The sequence below is a fragment of the Cetorhinus maximus genome, chromosome 2 (assembly GCF_964194155.1).
Source record: "Cetorhinus maximus chromosome 2, sCetMax3.hap1.1, whole genome shotgun sequence".
NCBI lineage: Eukaryota > Metazoa > Chordata > Chondrichthyes > Lamniformes > Cetorhinidae > Cetorhinus > Cetorhinus maximus.
This window is the reverse complement of record NC_135880.1, coordinates 143,379,898-143,396,690: the sequence shown is the minus strand read 5'-3', so window position 1 is coordinate 143,396,690 and position 16,793 is coordinate 143,379,898. Positions and strand designations below refer to the sequence as shown.

The 16,793-nt window shown below is 43.1% G+C and overlaps 1 protein-coding gene across 5 annotated transcripts in view; it reads left to right on the top strand.

Moving 5' to 3' along the window:
- ttc39b (tetratricopeptide repeat domain 39B) overlaps nucleotides 1-16,793 on the top strand; it is a 180,055-nt gene that overhangs the window by 44,459 nt on the left and 118,803 nt on the right. For 4 of the 5 annotated variants that reach the window (XR_013580511.1, XM_078570305.1, XM_078570298.1 and 1 more), the window contains one exon: nucleotides 4,336-4,370. Coding sequence is in view for 3 of the 5 variants with exons in the window: in XM_078570305.1 (XP_078426431.1) it covers nucleotides 4,336-4,370 (35 nt within the window). In the remaining 2 variants the exon portion in view is untranslated. Of the gene's footprint in view, nucleotides 1-2,924; nucleotides 3,031-4,335; nucleotides 4,371-16,793 lie in introns of those variants that run through there. The other variant, XM_078570310.1, reaches the window with a different exon arrangement.

The window sequence follows — 16,793 nt, the reverse complement described above, 5'->3', positions numbered from 1 at the left end:
AAACATTTAAGTTATGAAGGGAGGTTGGATAGACTTGAGTTGTTTTCGTTGGAGCAGAGAAGACTGAGGGGCGACCTGATTATGAGGAGCATGGACAGGGTGGATAGGGAGCAGCTGTTCCCATTAGTTGAAGGGTCAGTCACAAGGGGGCATAAGTTCAAGATGAGGGGCAGGAGGTTCAGGGGGGATGTGAGGAAAACCTTTTTACCCAGAGCATGGTGACGGTCTGGAATGCACTCCCTGGGAGGGTGGTGGAGGCGGGTTGCCTCACATCCTTTAAAAAGTACCTGGATGAGCACTTGGCACGTCATAACATTCAAGGCTATGGGCCAAGTGCTGGTAAATGGGATTAGGTAGGTAGGTCAGGTGTTTCTCACGTGTCGGTGCAGACTCGATGGACCGAAGGGCCTCTCCTGCATTATGATTCTGTGATTGCCAGCGCTAGCCCCCCCAACAGTGCTCACTCCCCTCAACCCCCAATAGTGCTCAACCCCATTTTCCCCTTGTTAATGTTCAGCCCCTCTGACAGTGTACAGCTCCCCTCACACCCCGACAGTATACAACCCCCCTGGCAAACCCCCGACAATATTCACCCTCAACCCCCCCCCAACCCCATGAAAATGCTGAGCTGCCTCCCGCACCCCTCTGCTACCCAACGATGCCCACTCTTCCAACATCAGCCAGACAGAATGTGAGTTGGGAGCAGGAGGGGTTTGGGAGAGGTTGAGCACTGTCTGGGGGGTGCTGAACATTGCTGGGAGGGGAGGTGAGGAGTTGAACATTGTCGGGGGCATTGGGGGTGGGGTGAACATTGCTGCAGGGGGTTTTGTCAGTGCTGGAGTGCTTTGACACTCCAGCTGCTTTTTGTAAATCTGTGCTCCTAAGCAGGCTTTACACCTGTTGTGAAAAAACCAGGGTAAGTAAGGGCAAACAGCCTCTGTGGTTCTTGCCATCTGATTCCACTGTCGTAGGGATTGTGGAAGCAATCCAAGCAGGGTAAAACCGACGATTGGAAGTTTAAACTTCCTGTGTAAACACCACGGGTGTGCACGTGTTGGGACTTCCTCAAGGTCCCCGACGTGCATCAGTCACGTAAGTTGATTTGGAGGCCTCTCTCCAAATTGGAGATTTTGCGCCAATTATCTCACTTTTGTCAACATTAAATTTCTCTGACATCAGCCCCATCCCATAGCCTGTCTGTATCCTTCTGACACCATTTAGAAAAGAAGAGAGTACTTAAATTTATACAGCAATTTTCACATCCCCACGACATCTCCAAAATGCCTCACAATCAATGAATTACGTTAGGGATATGGTTGTTCCAGTTAAGCAAGCGATGTGGCAGTCAATTTGTAAATGAGGTAAAAGACCAATCAGCCTCTTTTGTTGGAGTTCATTGAGGAATAAAAGTTGACCAGGGCACGAGGAGGGCCTTTCTACTCTGAATACTGTCATGGGATCTTTTATATTGGCTTGAACAGACAGATGGACTTCACATTGATTCCTTAACTGAAAAACAGGATCTATGACAATGTTCAAGTCTTTTGTGAGTGCTTGAACCCAAAACCTTCTGACTTCCAAGACAGGAGTGTTACTGCTGAGTCAAGCTGACACCTGCAGGCCCACTTTACAGCCAACCTTGCTCCCCAAGTGTGTTGTCTGCGAATTTTAATATTGTGCTCTCTATATCGAAGTAAAGATGTTATGTATTTATGGAGAATTAAAGTTATCCCAACATTAAGCCTGGGGATCTCCAATGTTTACATTCCTCCAATAAGAGTAATGTGCCTTGACCATCACTTGCTTTCTGTCCTGTAATAACTTTGCTATTCAAGCTGTTGCATTCCATGAATACCGTGACTCTTAATTTTATCAACAAATCCCCTTTGTGGAGTTTGATCAAATTCCATCTTTCCTTCTTTTTCTTTTATCCCTGGGAATTTTTTTTTTGGCCACTACATCACTTCCTAGTCAAGAAGTGAACTATTCTGCAGCCTGGTGTGGATTTTGTTAGGAGAAATGCCTGTGATATTCATGATGCCACCAGGAGTAAGAATCACATGAAAATGTCAGATCTCTGATCAGATTTTTGTCTTATTGATATTACAGAAGGGGCTGTAAATCTTTGCATTGCTTGAAATTTTTTTCATAGCATTTGTCAGAAAGTCATAATAGCACTTAGGTGAAACGTGTTTATACAGAGGAATAAAACCTCATAAATGATCAGCAGCATAATCCCTCTGTTGTATTTGAAATTTGGTTCATATTATTTTACTGTGGCTTTTTAAAAAATAATGAATCTGCTACATGATCTATTTATAACCTTTTAAATCGATATTGGTAATGTTGGCTAGAGCTTTGTGATCTAGTACAACTTTAAAACTTTGTTATACATGGATTTATTACCTTAGTTTGCACGATATGTTGGGCTGAATTTTCATGTCCAGAAAAACACGGGAATGGGTATGGGCTTATTAAAAAAACAAGTCTGCAAAACTGCAATTTTGAATTTCCATTGGAAAAGTAGCTGACATAAACTTTCCATAGTTGGGAAGAGCTTCAGATCAGGTTTGGGTTGCAGCCAGCACGTGCAGCCTCTGACACTGGGGTTGCCATTGACAGCCTGAGGGAAAATTTGTGTTTCCTGTCCTTATATTTTCTTTGGATCAGGCGGGTTTTGGAAGGCTTCTAAAAACCCACCCTGTTTGACAGTTCGTGAACATTGGGGGTAGCCTACTGGGAAGGCGGAAGTCGGAAATATTCTGACAGGCAAGTGTTAAATGGTTTGACTGCTTCAAATATCATTATTAGATGCTGTATTAGAAGTCAGATGTGTTTTCACTTCAGTGATTGATTATAGGACTCCTGCAGAGGTAAGTTGACCAATACATTGATCAGCATTGCATAAGTGTTGAGATGTATCAGAGTACTTTTCCCTTAGGGAAAAGTTCAATATGCATTCAAAACTGAAGAAAACAGTGCCTGGGAGCTCTACTGTCATGATCTGAGGACTGTACATACTGGGTACTGGTGAGTGGCTATGGAGAATATGTGGAGGTCATGGAGAGGGCATGGGGAATATGAGGAGGAATGGAGGGGACATAAGGGGCACGATGAATAGAAGATGGCATGGAAGAGACATGGGGGTATGAGAAGACATGGAAGGGGCATAGGGGTATGAGGCAGTATGGGAAAAATGAGGGGGCTTATAGGGAGCATAGAGGGACATGGGGAATATAAGGGGGGGGTGAGGGTAGATGGGTGAGGGGGAAAAAGGACTCTTGGAGAGCTGGGCTGATGTTCCAGCAAACTGAGGCAGGCCTTCTAATTGACCCACACTCATCCGATGCTGCCTCAGGACTCGGAAAACCCGAACCCTTCCTGCCACCACCTGGAGACGAAAATATTAAGTGGGGGGGGGCATGATGGGCAGAACTGATGGGCTCAGGTTTCCGAAGTTGGTGCAGACTCGATGGGCTGAAGGGCCTCTTCTGCACTGTGTGATTCTGTGAAATGGCCCGACTCACATTTTCCAAGACCGAAACACAAATCCAGCCCACTGCCTCAGCTGTGAATTAACATGTAGGATTGTGTTTGTTTCAACTTTAATTCAAGTAGATTCTCCTGTTTCATACAGGAGGACTGTGTCAGTTTATGGTCTGCATTATTACCCATTATAAATTTGTTTTTACTTGTGTACAGTCTCTTTTTCTCAAGGTGTGCACATTGTTTATCGTTCTCTATAACTCTTCTGCTTACAGTAGGAAGCTCTATTGTCATAGATATCGTTGAGAACAGATTTGTAGCTTAGCTCTCACTGCAATATATTGGAGATGATGGCAAAGGAATAGATAACTCAAATTAAGTTGCAAATAGTTATGCTCACCCCTTCTGAATGTAGATACGATGATTCTACTGGTTTTTGGATCTATGTTGTACTTTGTCAATTCAAATGCAATAACCTGAGCAAAATATTTTTACTGTTCTTCGACCCACATCAAAATTAAAATAAAGCAGTACCATTGCAACATTTTATCTCTCTTAATCACTGTCTGATGTGTGCAGTTAGCCTTTTTCCTCTTTTTCTTTTTCTCATCACTAAGCTATAGTATTTTCAGGGAGGGGATAAGTTTAGCATTTGCTCTGTGACTTAATCTGTGAAGTGCAGTAATTTATAGATTAAATTCAAAATTAAAGCTGTCATTAAATATATATTCAGATGATTCTGACTTTATTCCTCCACTGATAAATTGCAAATTATCATCTTCAATTTATCAGTTTCTTTATCTTAACCAACCACTAGAGGGACATCATTGTACTTTCTTTGTTTTACAGGACCAATTTGAAGATGCCTATGAAAACATCCCAGTGTAAGTGCAATGTCATTGTACTCTTAAGTTTTGTAAGACTTTGCATACATGAAGAGGCAAAAGCATACAAGGTGACTTGAAAGTTACTTCCTCGCTATTTCTGGTCATTTTTCATACTGAATTTGTATCATTTGTAGATATTCCCAAGTATTAAAGGGGGACGGACCCTCAATGCTTTGACGTGGGAGATAAATGTGGAATGGCTGTATTCTGTGTGTATGTTGGACATCATAAGTCACTTTAATGTGCTGTGTGTTTGTCAATACTATTTTAGGAACAACAAGGGTGATGATGCCCATTTTAATTTAAAAAAAAGTCTTTTACTTCATAAGTCAACAGATGAAATTTTCTTTACTCTGCAAGTGTTAACACAGTCTTACAGACCAACATATGGCTGCCCAGATCAATCACAAAACTGGGGACAAGAGATTCCTTAGATGATGATTGCTTCAGATGTGGATAAAAAGATGAGCTGAACATGTTAACACACCGCTTTGGTAGGCCCAATAGCTGACAATATAATAGCTAGACAAGGAATCAAAAAATCATCTGCAAAATCTGATGATGTCTTAAAATCATTATAACCTTACCTTAGCCTCAGAAGTAACAACATTTTTGAAAGGGCTAAATTTAATAAACGTGTCCAGCAGCCAGGAGAACCTGTCGACTCCTTCATTATTGAGCTGTGCAGAAGAGCTGGAGGCTGTGATTACGGTGACCTGAAATCTGAGCTAATCAGGGATAGAATAGGAGGGTAGGAGTGGCGGATGACACAATCTCAGATGTGATTCAAGCAAAGGAAGGTCCAACCCTTGAGAAGCCCTTGATTGTCAGCCAACCTGACATCCATTTTCATCTGAACATCCAGTTCAGATCCACGTTGAGGAGAGAAAGCAAACCGTGGCACAAGGTAAACCCCACTGTCCAGTTAGTAATACAGCACAGAAGCAGGGACACTTCAGGCCAAGGGAAGCAGCACCCTAACTGACCAGTAGAGTGACCATGCCAGCGCTGTGGAGCAAAGCTCCCACGAGTGTGATCAATGTCCATCAATTTCAGTCCAATGCTTTCATTGTAACTGAATAGGACACTTCGGGAAGCTGCGCAAAGCCAAAACATCAAAATGCACGGAAGATTCCAAGAGAGCTCACGAGGCCAAAACAGTACATCAAGGGGCACACAACCACACTTCTTGGATAAGGTCAAAGATCCTGAATTTTCGTTCTAGAATGCAGACATTTCGGTTAATGGCCATCTCACAAACTTTAAATTAGACGCAGGAGACAGTGTTATCTATCGGACAAAGAGCCGTGGCTGAGACCCCTCTAGCTAAGAGCAACAGACACATTATTTTATGGAATCCAACTTCCAGCCATAGGCATGATTCTGGAACCATTAAGGTATGGCAGCAAACAAATCTTCAAGCTTGTATATGTCATCCTTAACCAGTCTTTTTCTCTCTTGAGCAGAGAGGCCTGTGTAGCCCTGAATCTCCTCAAAACAGCAGGTGTCAAGACAGCCACTGTTGTAAGTTATGCAGAACTGCAAGTTCCCGAGAGCTCCAGCAGAAAAGATTCTTTTGGCTGGGACTTCAGCTCTGAATTATCTCCTCTCTTTGCAGAGCAGGTTTGTCCACTTTTGTTACAGGTGCCAGAAGCCCCTCATTGGTCAGACAAGCCAACCACTCAGATGGTTACCATGACACCTTGAGTAGATGACCATCAAGAGAGGAACTAGCAATGAAAAGAACCTCAACCTCTGGCTCTAACGGCAGTTGGAGAGATAAACCCTGAGACCACAGAGCAGATGCTACAGTCCCCAGCCAGCATGACAATGCCACAAACAATGCTGGAACCGAGTAGCAGCCATCCATTGATGGCAGCACACCACAGAGCCAAACGCAAACACAACAGGAAGAGCCATCTTCCATCCCAGCATGCATTATGGCAAGCTGCAGAAAGGGAGAAAAGAAAAATCACCGTAGAGACTAGCCCAGAGTTCATCCACCCTATAAAGAGCAGGATAAACCAATCGCCATCTATTACTATAAGTGGGGAACCGATAAAGAGCGATTCAATGTCAAAGAATGGAAAAAGAGGATGATAAGACACCCAGATGCCAGAACAGACACCCAGATGACTCAACAAAGTTTACTTGGGTGACAGAGCCTACCACTCCTCAGACAGTGGTGAGAATAAGATATGGTAGGGTTATAAGTCGTCCAGACTGCCTGAACCTATGAACTCGGAGACTTTGGGTGGGCTGCAGGGGGCGGTGTTGCAGATGGCGTAGTTGTAATGATGTAATCCATGGGGTAAATGGGGAAAACCTGTAAATATGCTCGTTAAAGACTTGAGGGGAGGTGTATAAAGGTCTGGCACATAATGGGTTAACCTAGGATGGAGTACAGTACCATCCACACATGATGTAAGAGAACATATGACCTGCACTTGGGGTCAGTATAGTTTGGACAGAGCCTTGTGTAGAAGCAAACATGGAGACAGCTCCTAGCTTGGACATTTTCAGTACCTCCATATATAGTTTTTAGTTGTTTAGTAGTTCAATAGTAAGTATTTATTAAGACCACAAATACCTTTAGTAAGACCTACTGAACTACGCCCAAAACCTTACAACAAACTGATGCTGCCTTTTCGGATGATGTCACCAAGGGGCAGCATGCAGATGAGAAATAGGAGGAGGCCAAGGTTAAATCGTTAAGGGACACCAGAGGTAATGGTGCAGGAGTAAGGGTAGGGAGAGAAACCATTGCAGTCGGTTCTCTGGCTGCAATTAGATAAGAATGGGCCGGGTAAGTGCAGTCTCACCCAGTTAAACGACAGTGGAGAGGAATTGGAGGAGGATGGTGTGAACAGCTGTGTCAAAGGCTGCAGACAGGTCAAGAGGGTGAGGAGGGGTAGTGTGCTTTCGTCACAGTCATGGATGATATCACTACTGATTTTGGAAAGAGCCTTTTCATGCTGTGGCAGGTAGGGAAATCTGGTTGGAGGGATTCAAACATGGAATTTTAGTAAAGGTGGGTACAAATTTGGCAGGCATCAACACATTCAAGGATTATATAGAGAAGAGGGAGGTTTGAGATGGGAAGGACAGAAAGGTTGAGGGTTTTTTTTGAAGAAGGGATGATAGATTTGAAGGAGGTGGGGACAGTACATGAGAAGAGAGAATCGTTAACAATATTATTTAACATGGGAGCCAGGAACGAAGTTGGTTAGTCAATAGTTCACTGGGTATAGGGTGGAGAGATCAGGAGGTGAACGAAATGGACTCAAAAAGAGCATATGGGGAGATGGGGGAGAAACTAGAGAAAGAGAGAAACTCAGAGCTAAGGCAGGGAGGAGCCTTCGAGACTATTTGAGCTAGGGGAATGGAGGGATGTGACAGAGCAGCTGATTGGGAGGGCTTCAATTGTGGTAACAAAGATATCCATGAGCTTGCACATGGTGGAGATGAGGATGAAAGAGACAAGGAAGAGGCTAAGAAGATGATCTGCTGTAAAGTAGCCTGGATTTACCTTGCCTTTCAGGATCATCCTTAGATCGTGAGCAGTAAGCCACATAACCTTGCTGAAATTCATTAATTGGTACAGCTTTTGAAACTTAGAAACCAACTTATCATCTTGTTTCCTCTGCTATGTGCCATATGAATAAATTAATTGGTTTCACTTTTTATTGAACCATGGAAATTTCTTCAACTACAGCACTGATTGCTGAGATTTGGGAAAAGTATCCTTTAGCTACCTTATCCCTGTGTTGATAAAATTAGTTTAATTGGCTTTGGAAAATGGGTAGATGTCGAATGTCTAGAATATCAACAGCCTTGAGGAGGAAAATTTGCTCCCTTTGTTTTCTTGAGGTTTACTGTTGCATGGTGACTTACCTTCTGTGTTAACTAAAAGTAGCCATTGCTACATGCTTTTTTAGTCATGTTTTTATATACTATAGAAAATTTGATCTATGAGGAACCAAGGTGTGTTTGTGGGTATGTATATATTACATGCTAAATTCATTTTTGTGGATATATGGGTGTTGTTTAAAGTGCATTGCAAGTAGCTTAAGGGGTAGAAGCTCCACAGTATGGTTTAAGTTTGTTTATAGCAATATTTACTTCTAGTTAATAGCCACAGGTGTCGCTGACAAATCCTGAGTGTTACCTGCCCTGTTCATCAGGAACAAAGTTTGTTGAGGGACCTGCAATAGGTGCCAGGCTCCTCATTAACATTTTTACGGGCGCCACAAAATAGTAGTTGTAGCTGTGCAGAATACTAAATTGTTAGACTTTGTGCCATTTTTATGCTTGAAGAAATGGGCACGACTCATGTCAATCTCTACCCCCAGGTGTTGGGCACCTCACCAGGAAATGGTACCACTTGGCTGCACTTGCCTTGAATGGGTGATTTTTTTTCTCTGGGGGTACGTGCTAGCAAGGCTGAGCTTGACCCAAGGATTCATAAAAATGAGCGTTCAGTTCTTTCAAATATCCTGTTGTAGGAAGGATTACACTGTAGATCTGAAAACGTTTCAGATGGCTCGAGTTTCAGAGTGAACTGTCTGGGAAATGGTGTAAGTGTGTAGCTCGATTTCTGCCAATCCATTCATCAAGAAGAAGGCAGCCCTGGCAGAATTTCAGAGGCATTAATTCACATAGTTCTGTTTTAAACTTGTCAGCATTTGTAAATTTTCAGGAAAGAAGACAGACAGAGAAAGGACTAAGTTATGGAACAGGGGAAGAGCAACTAAAATATACTTGGCCTGGGTTTCAACTGTCGTGAGTTCAAAAGGAAGCTCAACAAAATTATTTGTTAATCAATGCATCATTCATTCTGGTGTGTACCATGCAGTATGTGGTCATACGTTGTGTTTTCTGTACCAGTCTTGATGCCTAAAAGAGTCATTGAAGAATTTTCAAGATTCTTCTCCCTAATTAAACTGAGTTTTAATTTTTTTGCATCTCCCAGGAGATTATATGGCTCAAGTGATTGGGGAGTGTCAGTATGGTAATTAATGACAAGCCAATGTTTTTGGTCTTCACAATATTTAGTTGGAAGAAATTTCTGTTCATCTAATAATAGATATTAGACAAGCAATGTGACAACTTAGGGACAATGGAGGGATCGAGAGAGGTGGTGGCGAGGTAGAACTGACTGTCAACAGTATACATGCGGACTCATGCTGTGCTTTCTTGTATATTTTGTATGCAAATTGTATATTCTTTTGTATGACTTGAATATTCATGGAAACTAATAGCCCCTCTAATTCTGTAAGTAGATGCATTTTTAAAGTCTTTGAGATCATAAGAGAGCTTTATAATTCATTTAGCTAACATAGTTACTATTCACTACATTCTCTATCTCCTAATAAGATGATACTGGCTTTGATCTGTTGAGCAGTTTGTTACAAGGCTACTCCCTTCATTTTTGAAAATATGATTTTTCAATTTTCAACTGACTTAAACATTTGTAATTTGAACTGAGACAGAGCAAACTGCTTAAAAATGCAATGCCACATTCCAAGTTGAAGTTGAGAAGCCAACAAGTCACCCTCAGGGAAGTGTGAAGGGAAAGACATTTCCTGTGATCCAGACACCCATTGAAACTCATAACTGTCTAAGGAAGATGCATTAAAAATGCAAAGTACTGGATATTGAAACAATCGCTGCACAGACAGATCCACTCAAAACTCCTTGGAAATACACAATGGGTGAAGTGTTTGAAGGCAAGGCTGTCGGCCACTAGAGATAGATTGCAAGTGACACAGGTGGTGCCCAGAAAGCCCCCAGCAGAGGAAACAAGCTGAGGGCTGCTCGTGCTCTCCCTCTTTTTTTTGGAGTAAGCATGTCACCTGGGCCGAGAAGCAAACTCTATCAGAAACCTACCAAAGAGCTGAGATCTCATAGCAGTTGCAACATCATCTACATCTGACTGCACCCAAGAAACCAACTAACCTATTTTGGCTGCAAAATTTAAAATCTACGTCTCAAGGTCAATCAAAGGAAAGTTAACAGTATATTCTTTGTTTCTTTTTATTGGACTCTAACTCCCCTTACTTCTGGTGTGCGTGTGTGCACCTAATGACTGCATGAGGGCTGGATGCTTGACATTGCTTTATCATTATTTCTCTCGGGTTTAGTGGTTATAAATTTGCTCTTTTCTTTGACTTGAGGGAACCTTGTTTGATTGGATCCTTATTGCTCACAACTGAAATAGTTAAATACATTCTGATTTGGAAAAGCGATATCCTTGTAAGAAAGAAATTTAAACCTTTGTTGTGACCAACCATGGAGGTTGAATAGAGGGGAGCCAATTCATCCCTTCTCACCTTGTCCCAGTAACATTGGGGGCGCGTATCTGGAATTGTTCCTACAGACTGACGAAAGAATTGGGGAAAGTAAATTGCTCCTTCAAAAGCAGTTTAGAAACTGAGAAAGATTTTCTTGTGACTGTAATAATAAAGTGCTAAAATGCCCACATTCATTGTCAATGCTTTCATAGAACAGGATGAGATAACTGGCGAAAGTTAAGGGCACACTTTTAGGAGAATTAAAAGATGTAGCTAGGCACTTAGAGGAGTTCCGCCCAAAAGCTAGAAAAACTGAAATTTTAAAACTAGTGATGAAACATCTTGTGGAAATTGAGGACACTTAAACAGATAAATTAGTGACAGGAAAATTAAAATTGTAACAGTTGAAATTAGAATTGAAATTTGAGGAAAGGGAAAAGGAGAGAGAGAGGGGCTGTAACAGGAAAGAGAGAGGCAGGAATGGAAGGAGGTGAGAGAATTCCAGGAAAGAGGAAAGGGAGTTTAAATCAAAACAGCTTGAGCTGAGAAGGCAGGATCCCATTATGCCCATTGAAGATACCTTTAGCTCAGACTTAAAGACTGAGGTATTCAGGTTTTTCCATTTAATTCCTAAGTTTGATGAAGAAGAAGCCTTCTTTATCTCTTTCGAAAGGTTAACACAGCAGTTAAAGTGGCCAGCTCAACACTGGTCCCTGCTGTTGCAGAGTAAGCCAGGAAAAGCTCATGAGGTTTACTCCCTCTTGCCTGAAGAAAGTGGAACAAGCTATGAGGCAGCAAAAAAGGCTATTTTAAGTATGTATCAGTTAGTGCTGGAGCCGTACTGTTAGAAATTCTGTACCCTCGGGAAATGGCCTGACCAGACGTACCTGGAGTTTGAAAGGCTTAAGCAGCTCACTTTTGCCTGGTGGGTGCAGGCACTTAAAATTGAGGCTTGCGGCCCATGAAAACCTTCGTGAAATAATTCTGCTCAAGAAGTTCAAAAACTCCACACTCTTCCCGATAAGAACTCACATAGAGGAACAGACAGTAACAGGGTCCAACCAGGCAGCAACCCTAGCTGACGAGCTCGTCCACTAATCCTCATCCCAAAGGAAACCCTTCTCTAGTCACCCTCAACCAACTGAGAAGGATAGAAGGTGGGCAAGTGATAGGAAACTGAACACCCATGGGAAAGAAGGTTCAGCTGGAAACACAGGGGCCCTCCTCAGGCCAGAAAGGATGGTGTTGAGAAGAGGAGTGAGGCTGATAAGGCTATGTGTTTTACCTGCTGCAAAGCAGGACATCTCTGTACTAACTGCTGGAGGTTATGGGAAAAACCAGTGGGATTTGTCTGCGCAGAAAATGGGATCCAGACAGAGAGCATAGCAGACCAGGCTGTGGCTCTGACTGCGGCAGCAAATCCCTGTAGATGCATTACTGCAAATGCAGGTGAGTTTAAAAAGATCCCTGACAGTTTCAAGGATTTATCAGAAGGGAAAGTGGCCACATTTCCCTCGAGCGAGGTGAGTAAGCCTATAATCATACTGAGGGATACAGGGGGCTAGCCAAATTCTGCTTCTGGGAAAAGGCATGACCTTTCCACCAGAGAGTGCAGTAAGTGCCAAGGTGTTGATAAAGAGTATTGAAGGAGGGTAATTGCCCATCCCCTTATATCGGGTGCACCTGGAGTGCAACCTTGTGTCAGGACTGTTGACCATGGGAGTCGTCCCAAGTTGCCCGTGGAAGAGGTCGACCTGCTCCTTGGCAACGACCTGGCGGGATCAAAAGTGATAGCATCCAGTAGTCTCAGAGAAGCTAACCGAGGACAGGGAGGCAGAACAGCTGCAGGAGAAAGTGCCTGGCATTTTCCCTGACTCTGTGGCAATGCAGTCTATGGCCAGTCAAACTCTGTTAGAGGAGGCTGAAATGACACTGCAGATAAATGATCCTACTCTCTGGTAATCTGAGACTTTTTTTGGGAGTCTAGAAGACCCTAAGGGGATAATAAGCATCTCTTCCTTAAGATAAAAACAAAAAGCTAAAAGCTACTGCGGATGCTGGAAATCCAAAACAAAAACAGAATTACCTGGAAAAACTCAGCAGGTCTGGCAGCATCGGCGGAGAAGAAATCAGTTAACGTTTCGAGCCTTCATGGCCCTTCAGGGCCATGAAGGCTCGAAACGTTAACTGATTTCTTCTCCGCCGATGCTGCCAGACCTGCTGAGTTTTTCCAGGTAATTCTGTTTTTGTTTAGCATGTCTTCCTTGGTTGCTGTGCAGCAAACTGACCTGTTGTTAAAAAAGTTAGCTCAGACTGCCCTAACTGAAGCTGAAGTAGAGACAAACCCTGAAAGCTACTACATTAACAATGAGGGGTTGATGAGGAAGCAGAGGTTCCCCTCGCAGATCTGCAAACAAGGGAGTGGACAGTGATCCACAAGGTAGTAGTTCCGCCGAGGTACCGTGCAGAAATATTAAGGTTAGCACGTGAAATTCCGATGGCTGGGCATGTTGGTATACAAAAAACCCAAGCCCACATCAGCCAGCATTCTTACTGGCCGTACCTCCACAAGGATATAGTAAGGTTTTGCAGAACCTGTCATACCTGCCAGGTTATGGAAAAACCCCAGCCTGCAATAAAACCTGAACCTATGATTCCAGTGCTGTCTTTTGGGGAACCATTCAGCAAGGTGCTCATGGACTATGAGGGGGCCCTGTGCAAAACAAAAAAGGGGCTACCAGTATATCCTTACCATCGTGGATGTGCCAACCAAGGTTCAGTCAGATCAGAGCTCAAATTTTATCCTGAATATTCCAGGAAGTCATGGATAACCTGGGTGTGACCCAGGTGAAGTCCTCAGCATATCATCCACAGCTGCAGGGGGCACCAGAACTGAACAAACATCAGAAAGGGTAGTTCACAGTAGAAAAAGAAACCACATGTTTATTACTACTCTCAAACACTTTAAGATACATGTCCGAAATGGATATAGAGAGACCATAGTTTACACTGACCGTGACTCTTTGACCTTTGGAGAGAAAATCAACACTCAGAATGCAAGGTTATTCCATTGGAGTTACTTTGTCAACCGTATCACCGAAAAATCACCCACATTGCAGGGAATTCAAATGTGATTGTGGACATCCTGGCCAGAATTTAGAGACCCAGTTAGAACTGATGGAATAATCCAGACCAAGACTAAGAGAATGAATGGAAGTGAAATGGAAGTTTTTTTTTGTGTTGTGTTTTTACACCTTGTAATGAAATGAGTGTGAATCTCTCTGTGATGGGGAGGTATTACGAGGCTATGCCGCTTTATTGTAGAAAATTTGATTTGTTTGAATTTCAACTCACTTGAACTTCAGCAATTTGAACTGAGACAGAGCAAACGGCTTAAAAATGCAAGGCCACATTCCAAGGTGAAGTTGGGAAACAAACTTCACACTCCCAAGAGAGAGACGTTTCCTGTGATCCGGGCACCCATCGAAACTCATAACTGACTAAGGAAGAGATGTTAAAAATGCAAAGTACTGGATATTGAAAAAATGGCTGCCACAGACAGACCCACCCATAAGCTCTTGGAAATACACAATGCATGAAGTATTTTAAGGCAAGGCTGCCAGCTACTAGAGAGAGATTGCCAGTGACACAGGCAGTGTTCAGAAAACTTTGAGCAGAGGAAACAAGCTGAGGGCTGCTTGCTCTCCCCCTCTTTCTATTCCCGGTTCGAGAAGCCAATTCTACCAGAAACCTACCAACAAACTGAGATCTCGTAATAATTGCAACATCTTCTACATCTGACTGCATCCAAGAAACCAGCTAACCTATTTTGGCTGCAACATTTAAAATCTACGCCTCAAGGACAATCAAAGGATACTCTGTACTCTTTTACCAGTTTTTTCATTGGACTCTAACTCCCCTTATATCTGGTGTGTGTGCGCGTGTGTCCTAATGACTGCATGAGGGCCGAATGCTTGACGTTCCGTTTTTATTTTTTCCTTCAGGGTTTAGTGGTTAATAAATTTGCTCTTTCTTTGACTCAATCAAAGCTTGTTTGATTGGCTCATTATTGTTCACAGCTTAAGTGGTTAAATACATTTTGATTTGGGAGAAGGCATATCCTCGTTAAAAAGGAAACTTCTTTGTTGTGACCAACTGAGGAGGTTGAATAATGGGGAGTTAGTTCATCCCTTCTCACCTGAGTGTTACAAGTCAGTGAATGACTGACTGACTGACTGACGGTGACAACACATTGTATGCAGTATGTGGTTATTTAAATACAATGGCTATTATTCAGAATTATTTATTTGGCTGTGTCAGTGTTTTGCTTTTGGCCAGTTCCACCTGATGGGATGAGCTTCTCCTTGTTTGCGACTAACAGGTGGTTGCTGGATTACAGATTAAAAAGAGTCCATTATCCTCAGCACATCGACAAGCCATCTGAGATGCTGATGCATTATTTATATAATGCTGTTTGTTCATCGTTTTGAACATCAACATGCATTCTGAAGGGTGCAGCAACAAAGAGAGTTGCTGCAATGTGTGCTTAAATGACCTCCCTATTTGACTGAATATCTTGGCTTTTCATGCATGGTTTATGGATGCATTCATTTGTAAATCTTACTGCTGTTAATGGTAATCTCTATATTTAAGGCACTGCTTGTAAGCTCAAATAAATAACAGTAAATATTACATTTTAAGAGCAAATTTTTTCTGGCATCTTTTATCTAACATGGTCCAGACTGAAAACATTTGGCCAGATTTGTTCAGCATTTTCAAAGGGCCATAGGGCAGATGGGAGCCACAAGGAGGAGGCTGGAGGGAGCCACAAGGAGGAGGCTGGAGGGAGCCACAAGGGGGAGGCTGGAGGGAGCCACAAGGAGGAGGCTGGAGGGAGCCACAAGGAGGAGGCTGGAGGGAGCCACAAGGAGGAGGCTGGAGGGAGCCACAAGGAGGAGGCTGGAGGGAGCCACAAGGAGGAGGCTGGAGGGAGCCACAAGGAGGAGGCTGGAGGGAGCCACAAGGAGGAGGCTGGAGGGAGCCACAAGGAGGAGGCTGGAGGGAGCCACAAGGAGGAGGCTGGAGGGAGCCACAAGGAGGAGGCTGGAGGGAGCCACAAGGAGGAGGCTGGAGGGAGCCACAAGGAGGAGGCTGGAGGGAGGGGTGATCACACATATTTGGCCAGAGGGCTATGAGAGTTTACAAAGATAGGACTGTAGTGCTGGTGGATGTTGCAAATGCAAGAGAATTTGCTTCATTTGTTGATGCGCACAAGCATTTTGAAGTTGATATGCCAGGAGATGGGGTATCAGTGGAATAACCAATGAGACTGATAGGTGAATGGGGGTTTGTGAGGGACTGAGGTAGGTAATGGTGTTCTGGATGAGTTGGTGTTTGTGGGGCATGGAGCTCCGGGATATTGGAAAAGTTGAGTCAGTTAACAACAGGTGTTATGACCAACACCAACGTAGGTGAGATTGGGGCAAGGACTCGCCATGCTTTGGAAGGAGGAAATCTTAATCTCATCTCGGGAATAACCAGATCTCAGGTTGTATCATATTGAAGTGAGTTTGAGCAGGTATCTGGGGATGAGCTGGTGAACTGGCTGAATAAGATGTGTGGTTTGCTTATTTTGAGCTGTTTAAAAGAAAAGACAGAGTTTTGGATCATCTGCAGCTTAATGTGCAATCAGAATTCTGACAGTGTGGTGATGGCAGCAGAGAACTAAAGCTGTGCACCATTAGTATCTTCATAAAAGATTGTAGACAATTATTATGCAGACTCTGGTGCTTTGATCATCCAAACTAGGGTTTAAATGGGTCTACTTCAGCAAAATATATGCAAGATCAATCACTCCCTGACTTATTTTTAAACCAGTCATTCATCTCTTACTGACAAGTACAAGCGGAAGAAAACTGGCTTAAGTGAATATAATTGTTTCTTGAGGTAATGTAAAAGGAAAGCAGCAAGATTTATTGTTCGTTCTCTCTCTCTCTTTCTCATCTCAGTGATGGTGATCATGACAAATATCATTGATTGTTGTAAAAACCCATCTGTTTCTCTATTGTTCTTTAGGTAAGGAAACCTGATGCCCTTACCCCATCGGGCCTCCATATGACTCCAGACC